General features: G+C 50.7%; 1 protein-coding gene across 1 annotated transcript; it reads right to left on the reverse strand.

Annotated features, from left to right (window-relative positions):
• Positions 1–262: 262 nt before the first annotated feature.
• On the reverse strand, positions 263–13478 carry TMEM98 (transmembrane protein 98). Its single transcript, XM_055395305.2, has 7 exons — positions 13036–13478; positions 10340–10520; positions 8761–8892; positions 7620–7653; positions 5084–5199; positions 2431–2490; positions 263–1113 (listed from the first exon to the last, which is right to left on the reverse strand). The coding sequence occupies exons 2-7, from the start codon at positions 10468–10470 to the stop codon at positions 906–908; spliced, it is 681 nt and encodes a 226-aa protein (XP_055251280.2). The 5' UTR covers positions 10471–10520; positions 13036–13478; the 3' UTR covers positions 263–905.
• Between the last annotated feature and the right edge of the window lie 8706 nt (positions 13479–22184).

The following is a 22184-nucleotide window of genomic DNA, read 5'->3' on the forward strand; positions in this document are numbered from 1 at the left end:
CTCCTCATCTTTCAATAACTGCCAAACAGATATCAAAGGAACGGGAACCCGTCTTTCATGGATGTCATTGATAGTGTGGAAACTACTGCCTGGTGGTATTTTCACCTCTCTGAACTCTGGGGACGAGGTCTCTGAATATTTCGAGTCAGACACACAAGGCATCCTCGAGAGTCACAGCCCCTCTCCTTCCACCCTGGGTTATCAGCTATGTCCCAACACACACCAAGCACTTGAATTAGACTCAATAACCACACGCTTGAGGGAAAGCTAAGTATGTATTTACTCTCCACCTAGTGGTAGCTAGGTAAAATTGCAGGTATAATGATAAAAAGGGAATGATCAATTCTAACACTGCTCACCTTCAAACCGAAACCTATAAAGGGAAGAAGGGACTCAGATCCTCAGGGACCAGGCACACAACACAAATTAACGAAAAAGACCAAGTGAGAGAGAGTACAAGTATTGTCAAGAGAGGCAACTCCTACTTAGTTCCAATTGATTGTCCACTTTGGAAAATGCAGATCAGAGCTGCTTCATCATCTTCTGATTGTTTGAGAGAAGCCAGAAATTCTGATTTTAATGTGAAACCTCCTGATGCTTATGACGGTGGCTCGATTTTCTTGAAAGCACTAGGTGAGCTAAATACAGCTTACAGTCCTCCCGTTTTCAAAGCTCAGCTGTACAGATGGTGACTGTCATCTCCCCTAAGTGTGGGATTAGACTGCCACTCACCAGCTGTCATTTGTAACTACAACAGAGGCACCAACTGCTTTACTACACAAACGCAGCTGGACTCCCCAGCCATGGAGAACAACTAACTCTACAGGAAGAAGTGGAAGGCTCAGCTGAGCCACCCAGTCATGGCAGCAGACTGGCCCCTGTGACCAGTTGCTGGCCAGCAGGCACTAAATGGCCGACTGCTCCTGCAGGAAGCCTTCGGGGCCTGGGAGGCCTTTATCTGGCTCAGAAGCTAAGGCTGCTTCTCGAAGGACTTCCAAGTGCTCCTCGGCGGCTGTCAGTGACTGGTCAATCCAATCCAGGCCTCCGGTCAGGTGGCAGGCATTCCTCGTCACCAGCACCAGGTGACTGACAGACAGGAGCAGGGCAGTTGTGCTAGGAAAAAAACACAACAGGATCAGCTCCCCTAGGATCCAAGGGACTTTGCCCTAAAGCCCAAAGGGACAGAGGCTAGACTAGGGTTCCCCAAGCTAGAGTCCCGTCCTCAAGAGATTGCTAGGTACGTAATTTAAAAAGGGTTCCATGCTGAAATAAATGTGGGAACATCTGGGTTGAACAAATGTAACTGAAGCCCTTCTCAGGTGATGTACATGATAAAGTTCTAAGAAAAGAATGTAATACTCTCTGAGTCTCACTAACTTATTTAAGACTGGCAGCCCGCTTTCTGCAACACATCCAGTAACATCTCCCAGAAGAGGGTTCTGTGGGACAGTCTGGATCTAGTCAATGGGATAAGCACATCCCCAACTGCTGCCCACTTAAAGACAGGATCTTCATACCCCACCTTGGGCATCACGTATTGATTCTGAATCAATAAGACCCAGCACCGGTTTACCATAGTCTCACAAAAAATTTAACTGCAAACCAAATAGAGGAGGCAGCTTGTTTTTTCAGTATTGAAAAACTCACTGCAGAGTATCTTCTAAATAGTGAGTATGCATGATGCATTTGGGAACGCATTACAGATGACGAGCCCACAAACACAGCTGGGCAGGAATAGGAGTAGGGTAGAGAAACCAACAGAATTGCTGTGACCCACAGCCTGTCTGGCAATTATTACACAATGGGCCTGTGAAACAGTCATATAAATCCGAGAGACAAAGGAACATACTTTGGTTTGTTTCTTTTTAAGTGGGTTTGCATTTGGTAGAGGAACATAACAATCTCAAAAGCCTAAGTACCCTCTGTGTATAAGGGACGGTCACGAGACAGGGTTCCTGGACACGTACTGAGAAGGTGAGCACAGCTTTAGCTGACCTGTCACTTCCAGTCTCATTTCCTGCCCACCACCCACACCAGCGACCCACTGGGCAGTACTCACAGCTGAGGCGTGTCTGCTTCGGGGGTCCAAAGAGCAGAGATAGCCATGGAGGCAATGGGAGGGCAGGGAGGTGCATATAGGACGTAGCTTGGATGAACGTTTTATCATAGAAAATTCAAAATCTAAGACTGTTTCTTCCTCCTGCTCCTCTGGGGTTTCAGGAAGAACTCTGGCCACGAGCATCCAGCCAGGCCTGGCTCACTGGTTGGTTGACCCTTCACAGTGAACTGAATGGTACCCAAAGCTGGAGCAGTCTTGGGAACCCAACAAAGCAGCCTTCTCCTCCACCACCAAAACAGCCAACCTCACAGATCTGATAACATGGGGAGCTTTCAGCATGAAAAGACACACGACCACCCCACCCCTCTCACCGGGCATCCAGGAGCTTCGGGTCCAACGGAGGGTACATGGATTTCACAACGTCATCCACTCTGAGGGGAGGCAAAAGGTTTTCAGTATTCCCCTTTTCTTATGGCCTTTTCTCCTTCCTTTCTTTCCATACCCCAAAGCTTCTCTTTAGACATTTCAGACCCAGCCTTTAGTGACTTTCTGTAACTGCATTCTTGGACAGGTACTTAAACAGAAAGACTTCAGAGACTTCCCTGGGGGGGTCCAGTGGCTAAGACTCCGTGGTACCAATGCAGGGGGCCCAGGTTTGATCCCTGGTCAGCGAACTAGATCCCCCATGCCACAGTAAAGACCCAGTGCAGCCAAATAAATAAGTGAAAAATTAAATCTCTTTAAAGTAAATAAATGAAAACAAATTTTAAAAGTTTAAATAGATATAATTAAAAAGAAAGACTTTGACTTCTGTTTAGAGACTATTTCTTCTGGTTTTCAGTTCCAATGGATTAAAAAGAACAAGTTCACACATGTGAAATGATGTTCAAGATATACTACTACATCAAAAAGGCAAACTGCCAAACAAGATACAAAGTCTGATGGATCCTATTTGCATAAAAATGAATAAACAATAGCTATGACATTCATTGGAGGAGGAAATGGCAACCCACTCCAGTGTTCTTGCCTGGAGAATCCCAGGGACGGGGGAGCCTGGTGGACTGCCGTCTATGGGGTCACACAGAGTCGGACACGACTGAAGTGACTTAGCAGCAGCATGACATTTGGCAGGAAGTGGAGGACCAGTCTGCAGAAATACTTACCATTCAACAGCGATTGATTACACTCAGGAATTGGGATGGGATGGGACTGGAGGGTGGCGGATCCCTTCACTTTTCAGATTCTCTATTTCTGCAATGTTTTATCTTTTACAAGTGTTTATTACTTTTGTATTAAAAAATATATATATATGGTTACAGAACACTAAAAAAACGCTGCAAGTTTAGTTTGGGTTCAAACTGCTCCACTGGATTTCTTGCAGCACATGATACAGTTCATAGTTAATTTTTTAAAAAATCAAATGTAAGAAGGAACTACTATTCATCCTCATTTGCGTGATTCAATATTTTTGTTCAAATTCTTGCTCCTAGACCATTTAGTCAAGAAGCAAAAAATAACGATGCATTGTTTGATATCCAAAAGCACTTGCAAACAGGCTTAAAGGTCCCTGTCTTGGGGCTGAGGGGCTGAGGAAGAAGCGCAGATGCACGGTCACTCAGTGCCCACCTTAGCCAGCCCTTTTCCCTACCCTGTAGCTGAAGCCACTCTTCTTGAAACTAGTCTGCTATCAATACACTGTACAAAACAGAATAAGAAAAACCATGGGGATAAAAGATGCGTGAGGGCAGGAGGAGAGACCAAGGACCCTGACTGATTTCTGGCAGGGATCATTCTGGAAGCAGTCCAAGGTGCTCAGTAGGTTGGGCCAGTGAGCGCCCCACGTGAGGTCCACCCTCTGCACGCCGTCACACCCTCGCTCTAGCACCGCTGCTTGTCCTGACCCCCCAGGACTCCACTGGTACTCAGAAATTGCCCTCTTTCCTGCTCCGAGCCCTCCTGGTGATGCTGCCTTGTATCCTGGCGTCACAAGAAGTTGCTAGGACCTGGGACGGCTCTTAGAAGTGACAGGAAGTTGAGGGAGGTCCAGCAGATACTAGAGGAAGGGCTGGTGCTTGCCCGGAGCCTGGGTCCACTTCAGGCCAGGGGTCGACCTAGGCTGATCCCATTCCTGTAGCCACACCCACCCGGGACAGCTCCAGAGACAGCCCAGATCCTTCTGGAGTATCTCCCTCCCACTTTCGCAACTCACTGAACTCCCTGGACGGAGTTCAAGTGCACCAACTCTTTCACGTTCCCTCCGAGGCCTGGTTCCTTGAGATCCATCCCAGCCCACTGGGAAAAGCGAGGACCCCTGGAACTCAGGAGGCTGATTTAAGAAAACCTCCTGAACCGGGGAAAAAACTCCCGGCAAAGGCACATCCACATACCAGCCACCAGATGGCAGCCCCAACTTAGTACCACCCTCCCCTCTAAGAAAAAGAGCTTTCTTTTCTTCACAAAACCAAGGACAGATGAGGGGGTGGAGCTGTTGTCGCCTGCAGTCCAGCTGGTTGCCTCCTACATGGGATTCTGCAGACAGCCTGGAATCTGCGAGATATGAATGAGCCCTTCACCTCCCACCCAGGCTTGGGGGCTGCTGGCCGGGCCATGGATGGGGCCGGGGCTGATCTCAGTACAGATGTCAGCCGGGATGGGGCACGCAGGAAGGTCACTGCTCACTGGGGTGTGAGCTTGCTGGCCCAGAGCCCAGGAAGAAGGTGTGCCCAGGGGAAGGAGGGCTACCCCAGCTGGAATGGGACTGAGGAAGAGGGAGCTGAGGGGCCCTAGTCATATGCTGGCACTTCCCAAAAAGCCTGTGGGAGAGGTCACGCCTGAGGGGAAGGGAGCCTGTGACACCACCTCAGCCTGAAAAGTCTCCCAGCCTCTAAACCCTCCTGGGCTCTCTGGGACTGTGTGGGGCATAAACCATTCAAGTTGCCCCTGGAGTTGCTCAGGGGAGCCTGCCCCTTCCCCCACCCCCACTTCCAGCCCCCCTGCCCCCTCCCCGGAGTGTGGGGACCTCACCTGGGGCTGATGCGCTTGGCCACCACAATGATGTCACTGACGCTGGCTGAGGTCTTCATCTTGGCCCCTGAGCCCATTGTCATGGCAACGAGCTTCTCCGTCAGAGTGTGACAGATCTGTAACAGGGAGCAGAGAGGTGATGAGGGGGACCCAGCCCCCGAGGGTCTCTGCCATCCCACAAAGACAAACACGCCGCCACCACCCCCATCCCACGGCTGGGCCCCCCTAACCTCACAGACAGACTGAAGTGAAAAGCACGCAGAGATGAGAGGGATGGAAGAGGCAAACCCAAGGACACAGCCGGGTAAGGAGGGCGGGGTGGGAACCTCAGACCAGGGCCAGGGTTTCTCGGCTTAAGAGAAGTCTGAGCTGAAATAATCTGTCCTAAGAAAAATCATGTGCTCTAACTTCATCCTCTCCCTTCAGGCCCAAAACCTATTTTCTCTCTCGATTCCTTCACCTTCTGGCTTTGTCTTCCAAAATGATAAAGATCTCTGCAGGCACCCTCAGAAACATGGCCAGATAAGCAGAATTTATAACAACAATTTTCTGGGATAACAATTTAGCATGTTTCTCGTGATGATGATAAAAGGGCCGTGGGGGGAAAAAAAAAAGCAGGAAAATGGCAAGACTAGGACACATGGCCTTTCTCATCATCCACCAGCAGCACTGGCCACCCCTAAAGCTTTGTTCCTCACTTTCATGCCCCCCCCAGCCAGTGTCAGAACCTGGATGTGCTTCTGTCCCTGGGGAAGAATTTCCATCAACTTCATCACATATACGTGGGGCTGGAAGACAGGCAGAAAGAAGCCCGACAGCCCACCCAGGGAACAGCCCAGGCCCTTCCCTCGAGGCCCCACCATAGGGTCTATAGGGCAGGTGGCCAAGCAGCAGGGCCTCGAGAGCTCAAGAGGAAGCTGAGAGGGTCTCAGGATGGACCACTGAGCCCAGTAAGCCTCCTTCCAGCTGATTTATCCCACATCTCAGCTGTCACTCGTTCCCCTCCTCTAACAGATAAGGGCAGGGGACAAAACCCAAAGACAGGACACATCCCGGTTGGGAGAAGGAAGACATAATGTGGCATCGCTGCTCCAGTCATTAGACCCGTCCATCCCCATCTATAACCATGGAGTTGGGTAAGTCAGAAAGGGAAAAACAAACATCATATATTAACGCATAGAAACGGAATCTAGAAAGATGGTACTGATGAACCTCTTTGCAGGGCAGCAAGGGAGATGCAGACATAAAGAACAGACTTACAGACACAGCACGGGCAGGAAGGAGAGGGTGGGATGAATGGAGAGAGGAGCATGGAAACATACACATCACCATATGTGAAATAGCCAGTGGGAATGTGCTGTATGACTCAGGGAACTCAAACCCAGGCTCTGTAACCGGGTGGGATGGAGCGGGAGGTGGGAGGGAGGTTCGAGAGGGAGGAGACATGTGTACACCTATAGCTGGTTCATGTTGCTCTATAGCAGAAACACAATACTGTAAAGCAATTATCTTTCAATTAAAAATAAATACAATTTTTTAAAAAAGAGTTTCTTGGAACTCAATAATAAGCCTGGACTCTGGGACAACATCTTACCAGGCACTTCTCTGTCCCCTAAGAGAATAGCTAAAGAAGAGGTGGGATAAAAGACTTTTTAATATTTTGCACGGAATGACACTTAAGTGTCATTTTCAATTTCAAAAAAGCTGCCTTTTTTGAGATCTTGAATGATTGCTAGACAAAGAGAGAAAAGTGTGGTTTCCCAGGTTACTGAAATGAACAATATTTGCCACTGGTCAAACACTTCAATATTATTATTGTCCTAATAAGTCGGAGAATGTCAGGCAAGAATTGACAAACAAATGCTAAAACTGTAAAAATTACCCAAAAACAATAAATATTACCCCAAACTATAAAAATTACACAAAACTGTAAAAATTACCCTAAATGCAAATTGGATGCAACTCTCCACCCTGTCCTGGAGGCTGTTGGCATTTAAAAAAAAAAAAAACAGTCTACTCTCAGGTTGAAGTATTGTGGTTTGGATTTTTTAACACTGATTGTCCTGTCTGGCTGACCACTGTCACAGAAAGGGCTGGTGAGGAACTTTCTAGTAACTGGAGATGCCCTAATACAGAGCTCAACTCGCTTCAAGGGCTGAGCCCTCAGTTCATGGAAGAAAGTGCCCAGAAGAAGCTGAGAATTGCCCTTCCCCCCAAAATGGCTGTGGTCTTGCTCCGTGCTATTCTGCACACAGCTTTCTGCCTGGTCAGTGAATGCGTGGTGACTATCTCTGCTGTCTTTTCACCGGCCACTGTACTGTGAGGAGCAGGTGGAGTAAAGCCTTTGAAAGGGCCTCCAGAATTCAAAGGAGAACAGACCAGGAGTGGAAGTGAACAGAAGGAACTCCAAGAGTTACAAGAGGCCTCCTGCAGAGATCAGCATTCCTCCCAAAGTCCCTCCTCCTGGACAGTCTGTGCACCCAGATGCTTTGGTGACCACCCCCCTTATTCTCCTGGGGAAATCAAAGAGTATTACCTTCAAGATGGCGATGCAGTGGGACATGAGACCCCTGGGGAGACAAGAAGTATTTGTCAGGGCTTCTCCAGAGAGGCCCACCTCCCTCCAGCCACCACCTCCACGCCTCCTCCAGCTCTGACCCCCAGTCATGGCTGGACACCACCTGAGAGCCGGGACGCCTCAGCGGTAAAATGAACAAGCCCAGGAGCTAAAGCAGGAAGCCCTTTCTTTCCCCTGTCTTCCTCTTTCCCCTCCTGCACCCAACAGGCTCCTCCAGCTAGTGCCACAACTCTGAGCTTCTGAGACTGTTCCCTCCACCCAGGGAATCATTCCCTGTATCCCCTGGTGAACTCATCTTTAAAGTCCTGAAGGGACTGCCCTCGCGGTGCAGTGATTAAGCCTTCAAGCGTCCACTGCAGTGAGTAGGGGTTCTATCTCCAGTAGGGGCCGGAGAGAAGCTCCCCATGCTGCACAGTGCAGCCAAAAAAACAGAAAACAAAAAGACCCAGGACAAAAGGCGCCCACTCTGGGAAAGACTTCGGAAGTCCAACCCCTACTCCTCTAGCCCAGCAACTCTATAGACGCCGCCTCCTCTGCGTGCTCACTGCACCGGCACAGAGACCCACCACTTCCCTCCATCATTTCTGAAATAGTGTATTTAGTAGAATTCTGTCTCCACCACCAGTTTCAAATCTGCATTGCCTGGCCCAGAGCCTGCATATGACACTGGTTAACACCCATCCAGTGAACGAAGGGCTGAGCAACAGGGAAGGGGCGGCACACACTTCTGAACCCGCAGCGGGGTGGAGGGATCCCCGAGGGACCCTGGAAACAAAAGCTGCATCCCTGGAGCCTGAGGGCCATATTCACGGGTGCCTCAAGGGTAACCCAAGCACACCATGGTGACTTTATAACAACTCTGCCACACATCTATGGGCCTCAGTGTTCAGGTCTGCAAAATGGGGAGAGTGAGGCCAAACACCGTGGTGTCACACTCCAGGTCCCCCCATGGTGAGGGCAGGGGAAGAGCAGCAACAAATACAGTGCTCCAGGGTGCTCAGCCGAGCTCGGGCAAAGGAAAGCCAGGGAAGGGTACCCAGAAATCTGATTCCCCACCCCCTGGCGGCTGGAGAAAAGCGAACAGTCCCCAAGGCCTTACGAGGCATCTTCGATCCAGTCTTCGTTCTCCAGAATGGCCTCGATGTGAGGGTTGGTGATGACAACGTCATCCAGTTCTAGCTCAGAGGGCTCAGACTGGGTCTCCATGGCACCAATGAGGTCCACGATGGGCCTGGAAGGAAGAGTCCAGGTAAGTGGGTTCCTGCCGATTCTCTCCTCATCGAGGCCCACATACCCTCCGAAAGGATAAGTGAAATGAGTAAGTGAAAGCAAGAACTTGTTCTGGATCCAAACCGAAGGCTAGTGGGACTTCAGTGTGGGCCAGGCACATGGTCAGTCAAGGAGGCAGGGCACAGGAACACAAGAAAAATGACACAGAACAAGAAGAGCTGCTCGGAGAAAGGCAGGGCTACAACCATAATCATTACACAGATATCCTAAACAGGGATGCTCGTTCAGGACAAAACCACATCCTTCTGTAACTCGTTTCCCCTTCAAGCCTACCTGTTATGGAGAAGCTCAAGTTCCTATTACCCAAACTGCCCTGCACCCCCTACTCATTCCGTAGAATCAGCTTCTGGGAGCCACCTTGGTCCACCTGCATGATCCCACCCCCTCCAAGTTATACTCGAGAAGAGGGGCATGTAAAAAACGCCTCCTAGTTTAAAACAGGGTTCTTGAAAACATGAGACACCATCGCAGAGCTTTCCTGGGTCACACAAATGGGCATTTACTAATTATGAAACACTCGACAGAGATGCTGACAGGATTCAAACAAAGGGGTAAGAGAAACTCAGGGTTTGGTGGTCAGTGTCCCTTGGGATCTAGCAATTAAAATATCCCTAAATTGAAAATAACACCGTGATTACCAAGCAGGTTTCATGTGAAGAACATCATGAAGAAATCTGTGCAGAGATGAGACATGTTCCTATGCTGGTGTTTTGCAACCCCCAAATGTCTGTTGCTTCAGCATGTGGCTTGGAGTGCAGGGCATCAGATTTCTGCTCCTACAAGGTTGGTTGGGGACCTCCCAGGTGATGCTAGTGGTAAAGAACCTGCCTGCCACTGTAGGAGACATAAGAGACTTGGATTCTATCCCTGAGTCAGGAATATCCCCTGGAGGAGGGCGAGGTAACCCACTCCAGTATTCTTGCCTGAAGAATCCCACGGACAGGGGAGCCTGGAGGGCTCTGGTCCACAGGTCACGCAGTCAGACACGACTGAAGCGACTCAGCACTCACGGACGCACGAGGTTGGTTAGAAAGGGGTCGTGCTGTGCTGTGCTTAGTTGCTCAGTCGTGTCCAACTCTTTGTGACCCCCTGGACCGTAGCCCACCAGGCTCCTCTGTCCATGGTTTGGCCTGCTCAAATGTTAAGTGGCCAGTTTGGGACAGATGTGTGCTAGGTGAGCACGTTCAGTGTCCAAGGCAGCTCAGGGTGCTGGGGAGCTTTCGCAACATTCTTAAGCTCTGAGATCTTTACTGGGAATGACAGCCTTAGGGTACCATTTTCAAGATAAAAGTTGAGTGACAGCTGCCCAGCACCAAACTTCTTTTCTCTTTCGTTGGGACATCAGGGCACAGTCCTTCTCTCGTCCTTTCCCAGCCCAGGCCACTCACTTGGAATCATAGCACTGCAGGAGGTCTCGAGGCCGACAGTAGCGCTGCCTGCAAACCACCACCAAGGCTGCAAAGGAGGCCAGAAAGATGGTGGCCAGCACGCCTATGGCAACAATCACCACGGTCTCCATACTTCCAGGTGGCTCCCTCAGTCCTGGTCAGTCCCCGTCATGGGCTGAAGCTGGAAAGACACAAGGGGAGAGCAGCCTGGTGAAGCAGCAGCAAGAGTGGGGTCTTACCCGCTGGAAGGTGGAGCGGGAGGCTCCACCTGCAGACACCTGAGGGCCTGAACAGAATCAAGACCCAAATGTTATCTTTTCCTTTACTACTGGGTTGGCCAAAAAGTTCATTCCAGTTTTTGCAGAAGATATTATGGGAAAACTTGAACGAACTTTTTGGCCAACCAAATAAAAGCCTTTGCTCCCCAGTTGGAGCAGGACGGCCTTTTCAACCCAGGACAAAAGGAAACAGTCACTAGCACTGCTGTTTTCGTATGCGCACCAGGCACCTGAAAGAACACCCACCTAAGAAGAAGGGCGGGATTGTATTCACTGAGGGTCTATCTGTGCCAGGCCCTTGGTGGTATGTGTTTATTCCTCTAACGATCCTATGAGGAAGGTGTTAGTATCCCCATTTTACAGTTGAGAAAACTGAGGCCCAGAGAGGTTAAGTAATTTGTCCAGGTCTAAGTAGTCAGGAAAAGACTCTGATGCTGGGAAGGATTGGAGGCAGGAGGAGAAGGGGACGACAGAGAATGAGATGGCTGGATGGCATCACTGACTCGATGGACATGAGTTTGAGTGAACTCCGGGAGTTGGTGATGGACAGGCAGGCCTGGCGTGCTGTGATTCATGGGGTCGCAAAGAGTCGGACACGACTGAGTTACTGAACTGAATTGAACTGAAGTAGTCAGGAAGCAGAAAGTCATCCACTCAAACTGAGACGGATTATCACCTGCCTTGTCCTTTCTAAGGAGAAAAGAGGACTCTAAACATTCTGGGGAAAGTTTTGATCTTGAGTTTCAGTGTTGGAAACGTTGCTGTTGTTTAGTCACTACGTTGTGTCTGACTCTTTGCAGCCTCATGGACTATAGCCCGCCAGGCTCCTCTGTCCATAGGATTTCCCCGGCAAGAATACTGGAGTGAGTTGCCATTTCCTTCTCCAGGGGATCTTCCTGACCCAGGGATCGAACCCACGTCTCCTGCATCGGCAAGTGGCTTCTTCATCACTGAGCCACCAGGGAAGTCCCGTTGGAAACTTACAACTGGCATTAAACTGTTTGTCGTCTATTTATTGCCTGTTTTCATTTAGGAGGTTATTTCACACCTATTTTAACCTCACAGACTGGAGAAGCAATGGCATCTCAGAGAAGTATGTATTCACAGTGTTATTTCATTGCACGTCTCCCACTTGTGTCCTTCTGAGCCAGTCTTCTCCCCTTTCTGGGCTTTAGTTTCTCCACCTGCAAAAAAGGGTCCTTTAACATAGAATTCTAACTCCAGGACAGTACATCTCCTCTATTTGAATTTAATCCTATTTTCCATGTCTTGGAGGTCCAAATGCTCCTGATCATCATTCAATAAGTATTTATTAACCACTGAGTATGCACCAAGCAGAGGACTGGATTCTGGAGACGATATGGGCCCCAAAACCTGGGCGGGGGGAGCCTGGGGAGAGGTAGACAGGCAGACAAACCATTTCAACTCCGTGTGCATGTGCCACATACAGAAGTACATGAAAAGAGAGTACCAGTGTTTGCAGGATACTTTCTGGGAAAGCTTTTCTCCCAGAGCTGGTGATGCTTGAGCTGGGTTCTGAAGGCTGAATAGGAGTTTTCCAGGTGGACTTGGCTGGCTCAAAGTGCCAATGAAGCCGTCTCAGAACACTCACAGAGCTGCTGTCCCACCTGGCTGTGCACTTGCCCACAAGGGTGAGAAGACTGAGCTCTACCTTTTCCAGCTCTGTGTTTGGAGGAGGCGTGGGGCGTCCTGCTCGGTGTCTGTGGCTGTGTTTCTCTGTACTGTCCCTCCTAAAGGGCTCCCTCCTTCCGCCCTTCTCCTTTCCTTCCCCTCTCATTTCTCACTCTCTTCACTTTCCCTCGCTCAGCTTTCCGCTCCACTCCCGGGCTCTTTTCTCCCCTCCCCTCGTCTCAGGCTTTCTCGGCGTTTCCCTTCCCCTCCCCCAGCCCTGGGTCTCCAAGACCACCCGCTTTGTTTACTCCCTTCCTGTGCTAAGTTTCGGGTGTGTTTGTTTCTCTGCGTGCACGAGCTTTTCTCTCGAGTCGTTGCGTCTCTCTCCGCGATCGGTCTGCGTGTTTCTTCGTGTGTTTCCCTCTTTCTTTGTGTTATTTTCTGTGTGTTTCAGGATGAGTTATTCTGTTTCCCTCTAACGGGTTCTAAATCCACGAGGAGAAAACAAGACCCAAGACCCCATCTCCTTCCCTCTGCGGGGCGCGCCCCCACCCCGACCCAGAACGCCCACTCCGCACCCAGGACGTCGGGAGGGAAGCCCAGGCGCCCCGGCGCGCGCCACGCGGGGCCGATGGCTCCGGGGCGCACGGCTCCAACTCTGCCCGCCCGCGGGCGCCGGGCTCCCCTCCCCCGCCGACCCTCTCCCGCGCCCCGCGCAGCCCGCTCCGAAGGGGCGGCGGGCCGGGAGCCCCGGCCCCAGCTCGGCGGCGCGCCGGGCTCACCCACCTGCGGCTGCGGCTCCGGGACGCAGGCGGGGCGCTCCCGCGGCCGGGCCCCGCGATGGCCGAGTCCGGGCGCGGGGCTGGCGGCCGCCGGCGAGCGGGGCATGCCGGGAAGGCGCGGAGATAAGCCCGGGCGGCCGAGCCCCCGGCGGCGGCGGCGCGGGCGGGGCAGCCGCGGGCCGAGCGTCCAAATCCCCCGCTGCCAGGCGCCGCCGTCACCGCCAGGCCCCCGGGCCGGCCGCGGGTTGGGGCCGCGGGAGGCCCCGGGCAGCTGCGGGGCCGTCGCTCAGCGCCCCGACGGGCGGTCCCCGCACCCCCGCGGGGGCCGGGCGGGGCGGGGAGGGGGCGCCGAGGAGCTGGCCGTCCCCTGGGGTTGGGGAGCGCCCCGCGGCCCCGCAGCGTGGCTGGTCCCGGGGTAGGTCTGCTCCGCTGCTCGCCGGCTCGTTTACATCCTGGCTCTGAGGCCCACTGGGCTTCCCTGGTGGCTCAGACGGTAAAGAATCCGCCTGCAATGATGGAGATGTGGGTTCGATCCCTGGATTGGGAAGATCCCCTGGAGGAGGGCTTGGCAATCCACTCCAGTATTCTTGCCTGGAGAATCCCCATGGACAGAGGAGCCTGGCAGGCTACATACAGTCCACGGGGTCGCAAAGAATCGGACACGACTGAACAACCAAGCACATCCACACTGCCACTCACTAGCTTGTACACCTAGCGGGTACCTTGGTTTCTTCCTCTGCCAAAGGGACCAGGACTTATAAGCATTCTGAGTTAAATGTCCAGATGCAGACCATGTTGGGCCCAGGGTCAGTGGTGAATCAGTAGTAGCTGTTATGATAGCCTGAACCACACTGGGTGGTGACAGGCAGGCGCATCCCTACCAACCACCTGCCAGGGACAAGGGTAGGAATACACCACAGGGGTTGGGGGTCCTGTCCCCTCTGTTCAAACCCTACTCCATCCCGTACTAAAGGGGGACCCACAGTGCATACGCTGCCCCCACCCTGCAATGGGCCATCCCTCAGGCCTGAAGATGCCCACAGCAGGCTGCCTGGGAAGGACAGATATCCACAAAGGCCCTGCAAGCAGGCTGTGCGTAGTGTGAGCAGGGACTTCCAGAGTCCAGACTCCCAGGAGCGTGGTCTAGACGGGCTATGGTCTTTCCTTGGCCCTCGAACTCCGCAGGACCCAAGCAGGGCCAGCTAAAGCCTGGGACCCAGTTGACCAGTCTAAGGGCCATACTGTTGACAAGTGGCGAAGGATACAGACTAGGCCCCAGGCGCTTAATGCAGGCACTTTGATCTTGTGACCCCTAGATTATGTCCAACCCACAGCAGTATTGTTTTGGCTTAGAGTTTTAAAAAGATAAAGTTAGCTGCCAACATTTAAAAAAATCAGGAACTGTATAGATACCTCTAGATTTTTAGCCTCTCTGGAAAATTCATAAGACCGTTGGTTGCAACAGTTATAAGAGAGGGGTGGGTGAATCTCCAGGCCTACCCTGTTTTCTGCTGTGTGCAAATACACTCACACCTCACATCCTATTAAGGGCCTGGCCATGTGAGAGCTCAGGTTGCCCACCATTGGCACTCTGGGGCCAGAGGGTTGAGTTATGATTTTATTACCCTCCAAAAGGCTTTTACGGAAAACCTGCATTCCGTGTAAGGAAAACAGACCAACAGCAAAGCAGCGAACATCAGAATGGGTGACTGGGCACAATCAGTATCTCCATGTCTTGGGGATACTCTTGAGAAAAATGGAGTGCTGTTTTTGTCTTGGGTGGTTTAGACACTTGTGACTCCATAGGAGAGATGTTTAAAGAAAGCTTTGGGTCTTCCCTGGTGGTCCAGTGGTTAAGACTCCATGCTTTCAATGCAGGAGGGCACAGGTTCCCTGGTCAGGGAAATAAGACCCATATACTACATGGTGCAGCCAAAAACGTAAAAAGAAAAAAAGCATTAAGCTTGTGTGAAGGGGGTTATAAATGGAAAAGACCTACCAACACAAACAAAAGCAACCAAACTGAAAAAAAAAAAAGAAAGCTGCTGCCTGGAGCTGACAGTGCAAATGCTCCAGTTAACCACCCACCATCCAGCTGCAGGGAGAAGAGGGTGGCGCTAAAGTAGAACCAGTGCCTTTCCTAGCCAGCTGTGTCCCTTCATTCTGGCCACTCCTGCCATCTCGGTGCCCCTTGAAGTCTCTCCAGTTTGACCTGAGAAGACCTTGGGTGTACTCAGTGTTCTTACTTGCAAGCAATAGAAACTGGTTGCTTGTCCCAAGTGGAAAGGGGTCTTATTTAAAGGATCTGGGGTGCCCTTGGCATCAGCTGGAGACTGAAGACCAGGATTAGGAAGTCGGTAGTCACCACAGGGAGTTCCAAGGGCTGGGCACCACTGCCCTGAAATGATCGTGACCTTCCCTTCAACTTTATCTTTATTCTGGAATCAAAGTCCTGGGTGGGACCTCACCCTGTTGGCTTGCACTGTGGGAGGTGAGATTCAGGCAGAGTCCTGCCTTCCAATATCTATGCATACAAGGGCAGGGTCCCCCCAATAAATACAAGAGGGAGTGTTGCCAGACTGCTCCCCACAATTCAAATACTCCTAAATATAGCCCTTTCCCCACCCAGTCTGAGCATCAAATTGTGTAGGAAGGGTTCCCAAATGGAGGACTGAACCAGATGATTAAAGAGAAGCCAGCAGATGGGCAGTGGTGCTGACTGTAGTAAGGCTTGGTTCCTGGCCAGTGGCTGCAAGCTTGCACTCCACCCAGGCAAGGAGTGAACATTTATTGAGCACCAACCATGTATCAGGTGGGTTTTCCAGGTGGCTCAGTGGTGAAGAATCTGCCTGCCAACGCAGGAGACCAGGTTCAATCCCTGAATCGGGAAGATCCCCTGGAGAAGGAAATGGCAACCCACTCCAGTATTCTTGCCTGGGAAATCCCATGGACAGAGGAGCCTGGCAGGCTATTGTCCATGGGGTCACCAAAGAGTTGGACATGACTTAGTAACTAAACAGCAGCATGTACCAGGCACTGATTTGACATCCTACATGCCTTATCTCATTGGATTTTCCCACCAACCCTGAATAGATGGGATGATTATGTTTGCAAGGGAGCAAATAGACTCAGAGAGGTAAGGCAAGTTACCCAAGCTCTTCCGGCTCTCAAGTGGTGAAACTGGAGACTCCCTGGCACCAAAGTCCAGACCACCCAAACCAGGAATCTGGCAGCTCTTCTGGTGACCTGGCTATTGAAACCGGGCAGGTTGCCATGGCCGCAGTGATGGTTACAACACCTAGAGCCCCTTTGTCCCAACCTTGTATACACCTCATCTTCAAAAATACACGTCCTCTGCTCTTGGTTGTGATCCTGTCCCACCTTGCTATCCTTTCACTTGGTCTTGTTGTCTTCCTTCTGATGCCAGCTACAGAGCTGTATGTGTCATTTGATGCTCAAAAAAATGGTGATCCTTTTTTGCAGCACCGAGTCTTGTGTTATGTCCTAGTGACAATAGGTGGGGGTAGCACTGCTTGGCAGACTGGATGCCAAGCACCTAAGATGCTCATCCACTCAGGGCAGCTGAGCATCTCTTTAAAAGGCAGCCCTGAAGACCAAGGTGGGAAAGGAGTGTAGCAGATAGATGCTGATCCCCTCCAACCTTCAACCCATAGCTCTGGGCAACAACCCCTTCCTTCCAGACAAGCAGGACTAAGGAGTGAAAACTCCCCCCTGCCCCAGCAAGAACAGCTTCTCACATGGCCTGTAACCCTCACTAAACCCTCCCGACCCACCTCCTGGCCCTCAGAGGGACGGCAGAATGGCATCCTTCACCCCGCCAGGTAGGGAGCTGAGCCAGGGAAAATGCGCTCCAAGGTCTGTCTCGTGTTCTTGGTAGCTGTGTGATCTTAGTTCCCTCTAAGTTTCCCCATCTGCAGAATGGGCATGACAGCAAAACCCATGGCCTCCAGATGCTTTAAGGATTAAGTGAGATGATGCATTTAAAACCATTGCAAAGAAAGTAGAATGGTGGTTACCATGGGCTGGAGGGAGAAAGGAGTGGGGAGTTACTCTCGAATGGATACAGTTTCCATTTGGGAAGATGAATAACGGGCCGGAGAGGAATTGTGCTGATGGTTACACAACAGCGAGAATGTGCTTAATGCCATGAACATAGTCTACTTAAAAATAAAGTGGCCAAGCTTATGTATATTTTATCACAATTTTTTAAAAAGTATTTATCACAGTATGATATAGAAAGAAAAAAAAAACGGGGCCTCTTTGACGTTCCTCAAACATGCCTGGCTCACCCTACGCATCCTGACTGGGCTTTGCTCCAAGGTCAGCCTGCACGTTGCCATTGGGAGGGCAGGATTCACACTCCATTTCTCTCTCTCCATCTTTGTGCTGGCTAAATAAGTGGACCCACTTCTTTAAAGTTCCCTACAGGCCTGGACTCCTTGCTGCTGTTGTTCCCATGGCTCACTCCCTCCCTTTGCTCAGGTGTCTGCTCAAGAGTCACCTCCACCAAGAAGTCTTCCCTGATCACTCCCATCTGAAGGAGCACCTGCCGTCATCTACACTCCCCTGGCCTGATGTGGGGTTTTTTTTTGTTTTTTTGTTTTTTAATGGTACTTTCACTGTCTAATGGTGCATTAGATATTTATTACTTCTCCTCTCTCACAGGGCTTCCCAGGTGGCGCTAGTGGTAAAGAATTCTCTTACCAATACAGGAGATGTAAGAGACATGGGTTCGATCCCTGGTTGGGAAGATCCCCTGAGGGCATGGCAACCCACTCTAGTATTCTTGCCTGGAGAATCCCATGAACAGAGGAGCCTGGCAGGCCACAGTCAGTGGGGTCACAAAGAGTCGGACACGACTGAAGCAACTTAGCACACATACCCCTTTGAACATACTTGCCCCTTTCAGTATGTAAATGCCATGAGGCTCAGGACTTGACTGTCTTATACTTCACTGACCCCCAGTTCTAGCACAATGCCTGGCATTTAGTAGCTGCTCAATGAACACTTGTGGAAGGAATGAACATAAAGCTTACTATTGTCACTGTCTTTCTACAGCAGAGATGGGAACTCTAGTCCCATTTCCAGTACTTGCAAGTCCCCTGGGATGTGGCAGCCATGAAGAGACTTAAGGCAGGGGGTTGAGCCCGTGGGAAACAGAAGCTAAGCCACCAGCACTGGAGAGAAAGAAGGTTGATCTGAATTTAAGTCTGAGTTTTAAATCCCCAATTTGATTCTGAGTTCATGCTTGTTTGAAGCTTTCTGGCGCTTTCGTGGGCTAGTGAACAGCTTTCCAAGGAGAGAGGCCAGCAGAGAGGGGTTTGTGTACATGCAGGTCGGGCCTCCTCTGAGCTGTGGGCGTGGACAGAGACCACAGTGAAGCCGGACTGCCATGCAGGAGCGAAAAGGAGCCAACTCGATGGCTGGGACTGGCCGGAGCGAGGGCGCAGCCCCAGGAAGCAGGGAGAAAGAGGGCTGGAGGAAGGCTGAGAGTTAGCAGGGCAGGGCTGGGCCACCGCCTCCCCGGGAACAAAGGCCAAGTTTGCATTTTCTTTAAGTCAAGACAACTGGACCATTAACAGAGATTTCCCTCAGAGGATATTAGGGCTTGGGTACGTCGGCAATGGGGGGCAAGGAGCAAGGGAAATTATAACCTGTCAGTATAAGGAACACTTTCATATTTATTATTGAATCTGACTTTTCACCACAACTGTGTGCAGGAGGCATTACCGTCGCTATATTACAGACGTGGAAACAGACGCAGGCAAGGGACTGGCTGCAAAGTTCAGTGCAGGCTCTCGCCACGACACCAGGCGGCCCCTAAGTTCAAAGTCAAGATCACGCTGGTGATTGTGAGCTTAGAGATGGGGAGGAGGGTTAGAGATGAGTCAGTCTTCCTCCCTTTCTTGACCGCCTTCGAAACCTTGTTCCCCACCTGCCCTACTCCAGGGTCAAGCCCCAGTGACACTCCCTCACTTCACCCGCTTGTAACTGGACTTAAAACCTGGTTGGCTGACCTTTTCAGTGACGCGTAAACAGCAGGTCCTAGAAAAGGCAATTCAAATAATGAAGGTAACTCAGGTCATTGCGAAGGGAGCTTGCGTGTTATCTTGGTTCTCTTTCTGTGAACACAGAAACACTGATTTGATGCGTGCACCCCTGTGTTCATAGCAGCATTGTTTACAACAGCCAAGATGTGAGAACAACCTAAGTGTCCATCGGTAGGTGGATGCACAAGGAAGTTGTGGACTATGTGTGCAATGAAATACTACTCAGCCGTAAAAGAAGATGAACTCTTGCCGTTTGCAACAACGTGGACGGACCTGGAGGAGATTATGTTAAGGGAAAGAAGTCAGACAAGAGAGAAACAAGTATCATATGAATTTACTCATATGTGAAATGCAAAAACCAACAACAAAAACATAAAACAAGCCAACCAGACAAAGCAAACACAGAGAACAGAGTTATAGTTATCAGAGGGGAAAGGGCAGAGAGGGGAGGATGAAAGGGGTTAAGAGAATGGATGGTGCTGGATGTCGAGACACTGCAGTGTATACAGCAGTAAACCATAATGTCCATGTGAAACTTATACAATGTCATAAACCAATGTTACCTCAACAGGAGATGAATTTTAAAGATAATAAAGAGGGGCAGTAAAATGCTAGAAAGAGCAAAAGAAGAAGGCTGTGAAATCTGTCTTCAGAGCTCTTTCAGAAAAGTGTTTTCACGATTTTAAGTGATTTTGCCGAGAGTATAGAGCAGCCACTATCTGAGACACCCAACTCCCTAGCCCAGAAGTCACACCCAGCGCCTGTGATGAGTGACGGGATTTTGTGGAGGGAAGGAAACCGTGCTTCCATCTAGACTAAAGCAGATCCCAGGGCTTGGGGCGGGCGAGTCTTGGGGGAATCAGGCAACCCTCTCAGCTCTTGTGTCAGTTAGGGTGACAGTTCCCCAGGACAGCTGTGGGCTAGAAGAGGCTTGTGTCACTCCCTGGCCTTTCTCTACAACCTAAGGGCTGGGACATACCCAAAGCCATCCTCAGATGCTTGTTCTGGATCCCCAGGAGAGCAGACACCTAGCAGGGAAGCCCATGTCCGGGTTTACAGCCCCCAGATTACCTGCATTGCCTTGACTGTCCACGTCTGTTACCCACCTGGACAGCAGCATCTCCACCCCCTTAGAGAGCGCAGAGCCAGGAGTCCCACTCTGGAGAGAATCGGGGAGGGCTCGAATACCTCCCGAGTGGAGCAGATCGCCCCCAATCACTTCATACGAGGCGGCGCCGGGGTCTGCTAACAACCTACAACCGAGAAGGTGCACTTCAAGGAGTGGTCACTGGGTGTCACCCCTGCTTCTCAGGCAAGGGCCTTCATGGCTCAGCTATCACTATAGGGTGCCGGAGAGAGAAGACTCCTTTGAGATTCAGTTTACAGGCTTGGCATCTTCCATGCCTTCTGTGGATCCCACAGAAGTGGGTTGTTGCCTCGCTCATCCCCCACCCCTCCTGGCTGGCCCGGACTGCACGGTCCATCCAAACAAGCTCCCTTGCTTCTCTCGCCTTCCTGGTTCATTCCCTAGAAACCACACTCCGCCTTCTGCAGACAGGCACTGGAGCAGGTACACACCGTGGAGAAGGTCCCACAGCAAGACTGCCTTTGCTTTCAAGCCACGATCACAGACCTTCCTGGTGAACTGTCTGTCCGTGAAGCTCCGAACCTCACACCCTTAGTTCCTGAGAAACAACTTCATATCTTTTTATTTCTTTATATTGATGTGGACCAGCTTCCCTGGTGGCTCAGCTGGTAAAGAATCCACCTGCAATGCGGAAGACCTGGGTTCGATCCCTGGGTTGGGAAGATCCCCTAGAGAAGGGAAAGGCTACCCACTCCAATATTCTGGCCTGGAGAATACCATGGACTATACAGTGACAAAACCACCTTTTTTAAAGTCTTTATTGAATGTGTTACAATACTGCTTCTGTTTACGCTTTGGTTTTCTGGCCACAAGTCATGTGGTATCTTAGCTCCCTGAGAGGGATCAAACCCGCACCCCTCACGTCAGAAGGCGAAGCCCTATCCACTGGAGCAGGGAAGTCTCAACAACTTATCTGCGTGTAAGTCTCATATCTTATCTGCAGACTTCCCATGACCCTCCTCCACTTTCAATTGTTTCATTAAAAATAAAAAAGAAGGAAAGTACTTATGTCCTCATTTTTTCATCCCGAATCTCTAAACTTCCCATACTTGTCTTCTCTTCCATCATTTCTTCTCTGAATCCCATCCCCCCACCCCAAAGGTCCTTGGTCCTTTACCTTTTTCTATGTTCTTCTGAGTTAATATCTCCCTCTATGTGGGAGAAGTCCCGTCAGTCAATAACGGTGCTCCAGTCCTTATTATCTTCAGAATCTCTCTGTGCCCAGTGACTCTCCAGCTACCAGCCTGTCTCTGTTACCTTTACAAGCTAAATTTCTCCTTTTGTTTCAACACCATCAGAAAAGCTGTCTCCACTGACTACCTCCCATTCACTCTTCAACCTGCTCAAAGCTGGCTGATACCCACCCTGCTCCAGTGAGCTGACTTTTCAGTCACCATGATCTCCCTGTCACCAGCAGCAACAGACACAGGCATCTCCTTTTAACACTCTCCCCAGGATGGAGCACTGTGGACTGGACCCCCTTCTCCCTTCCTGGCTTCCATGACACCACCCTCCCCCAACCTCTCAGATTTCTCCTTGGTTCTATGTCTGCTCTCCACTCTCTGAACGTAAAAATTAGAATTTCTTTCTTCTTAGTCACAGATCGCCTTCTTTTTTTTTTAATTCCATCTTCCTAGGTAATGGCACTCATTCCTGCTGATGTATTTGTCCCTATTTTATGTGGATTCCCAAATTTGTATCTTTGGGTCTCCCTACCTATTTGACAGGGCTTTCCCAGGTGGCACAGTGGTAAAGAATCTGCCTGCCAATGTGGGAGACATGGCACACAGACTCCTGTGGCCTGTGGGCTCCAGTGATTGTGGAGTGTGGGCTTAGTTGCCCTGACATATATGGGATCTTAGTTCCTCAACCAGGAATCGAACCCTCATCCTCTGCATTACAAGGTGGACTCTTAACTACTGGACCACAAGGGAA

Source organism: Moschus berezovskii, chromosome 20 (assembly GCF_049115385.1).
Source record: "Moschus berezovskii isolate FMDL1 chromosome 20, NW_MosBer_1.0, whole genome shotgun sequence".
NCBI classification, from domain to species: Eukaryota; Metazoa; Chordata; class Mammalia; order Artiodactyla; family Moschidae; genus Moschus; species Moschus berezovskii.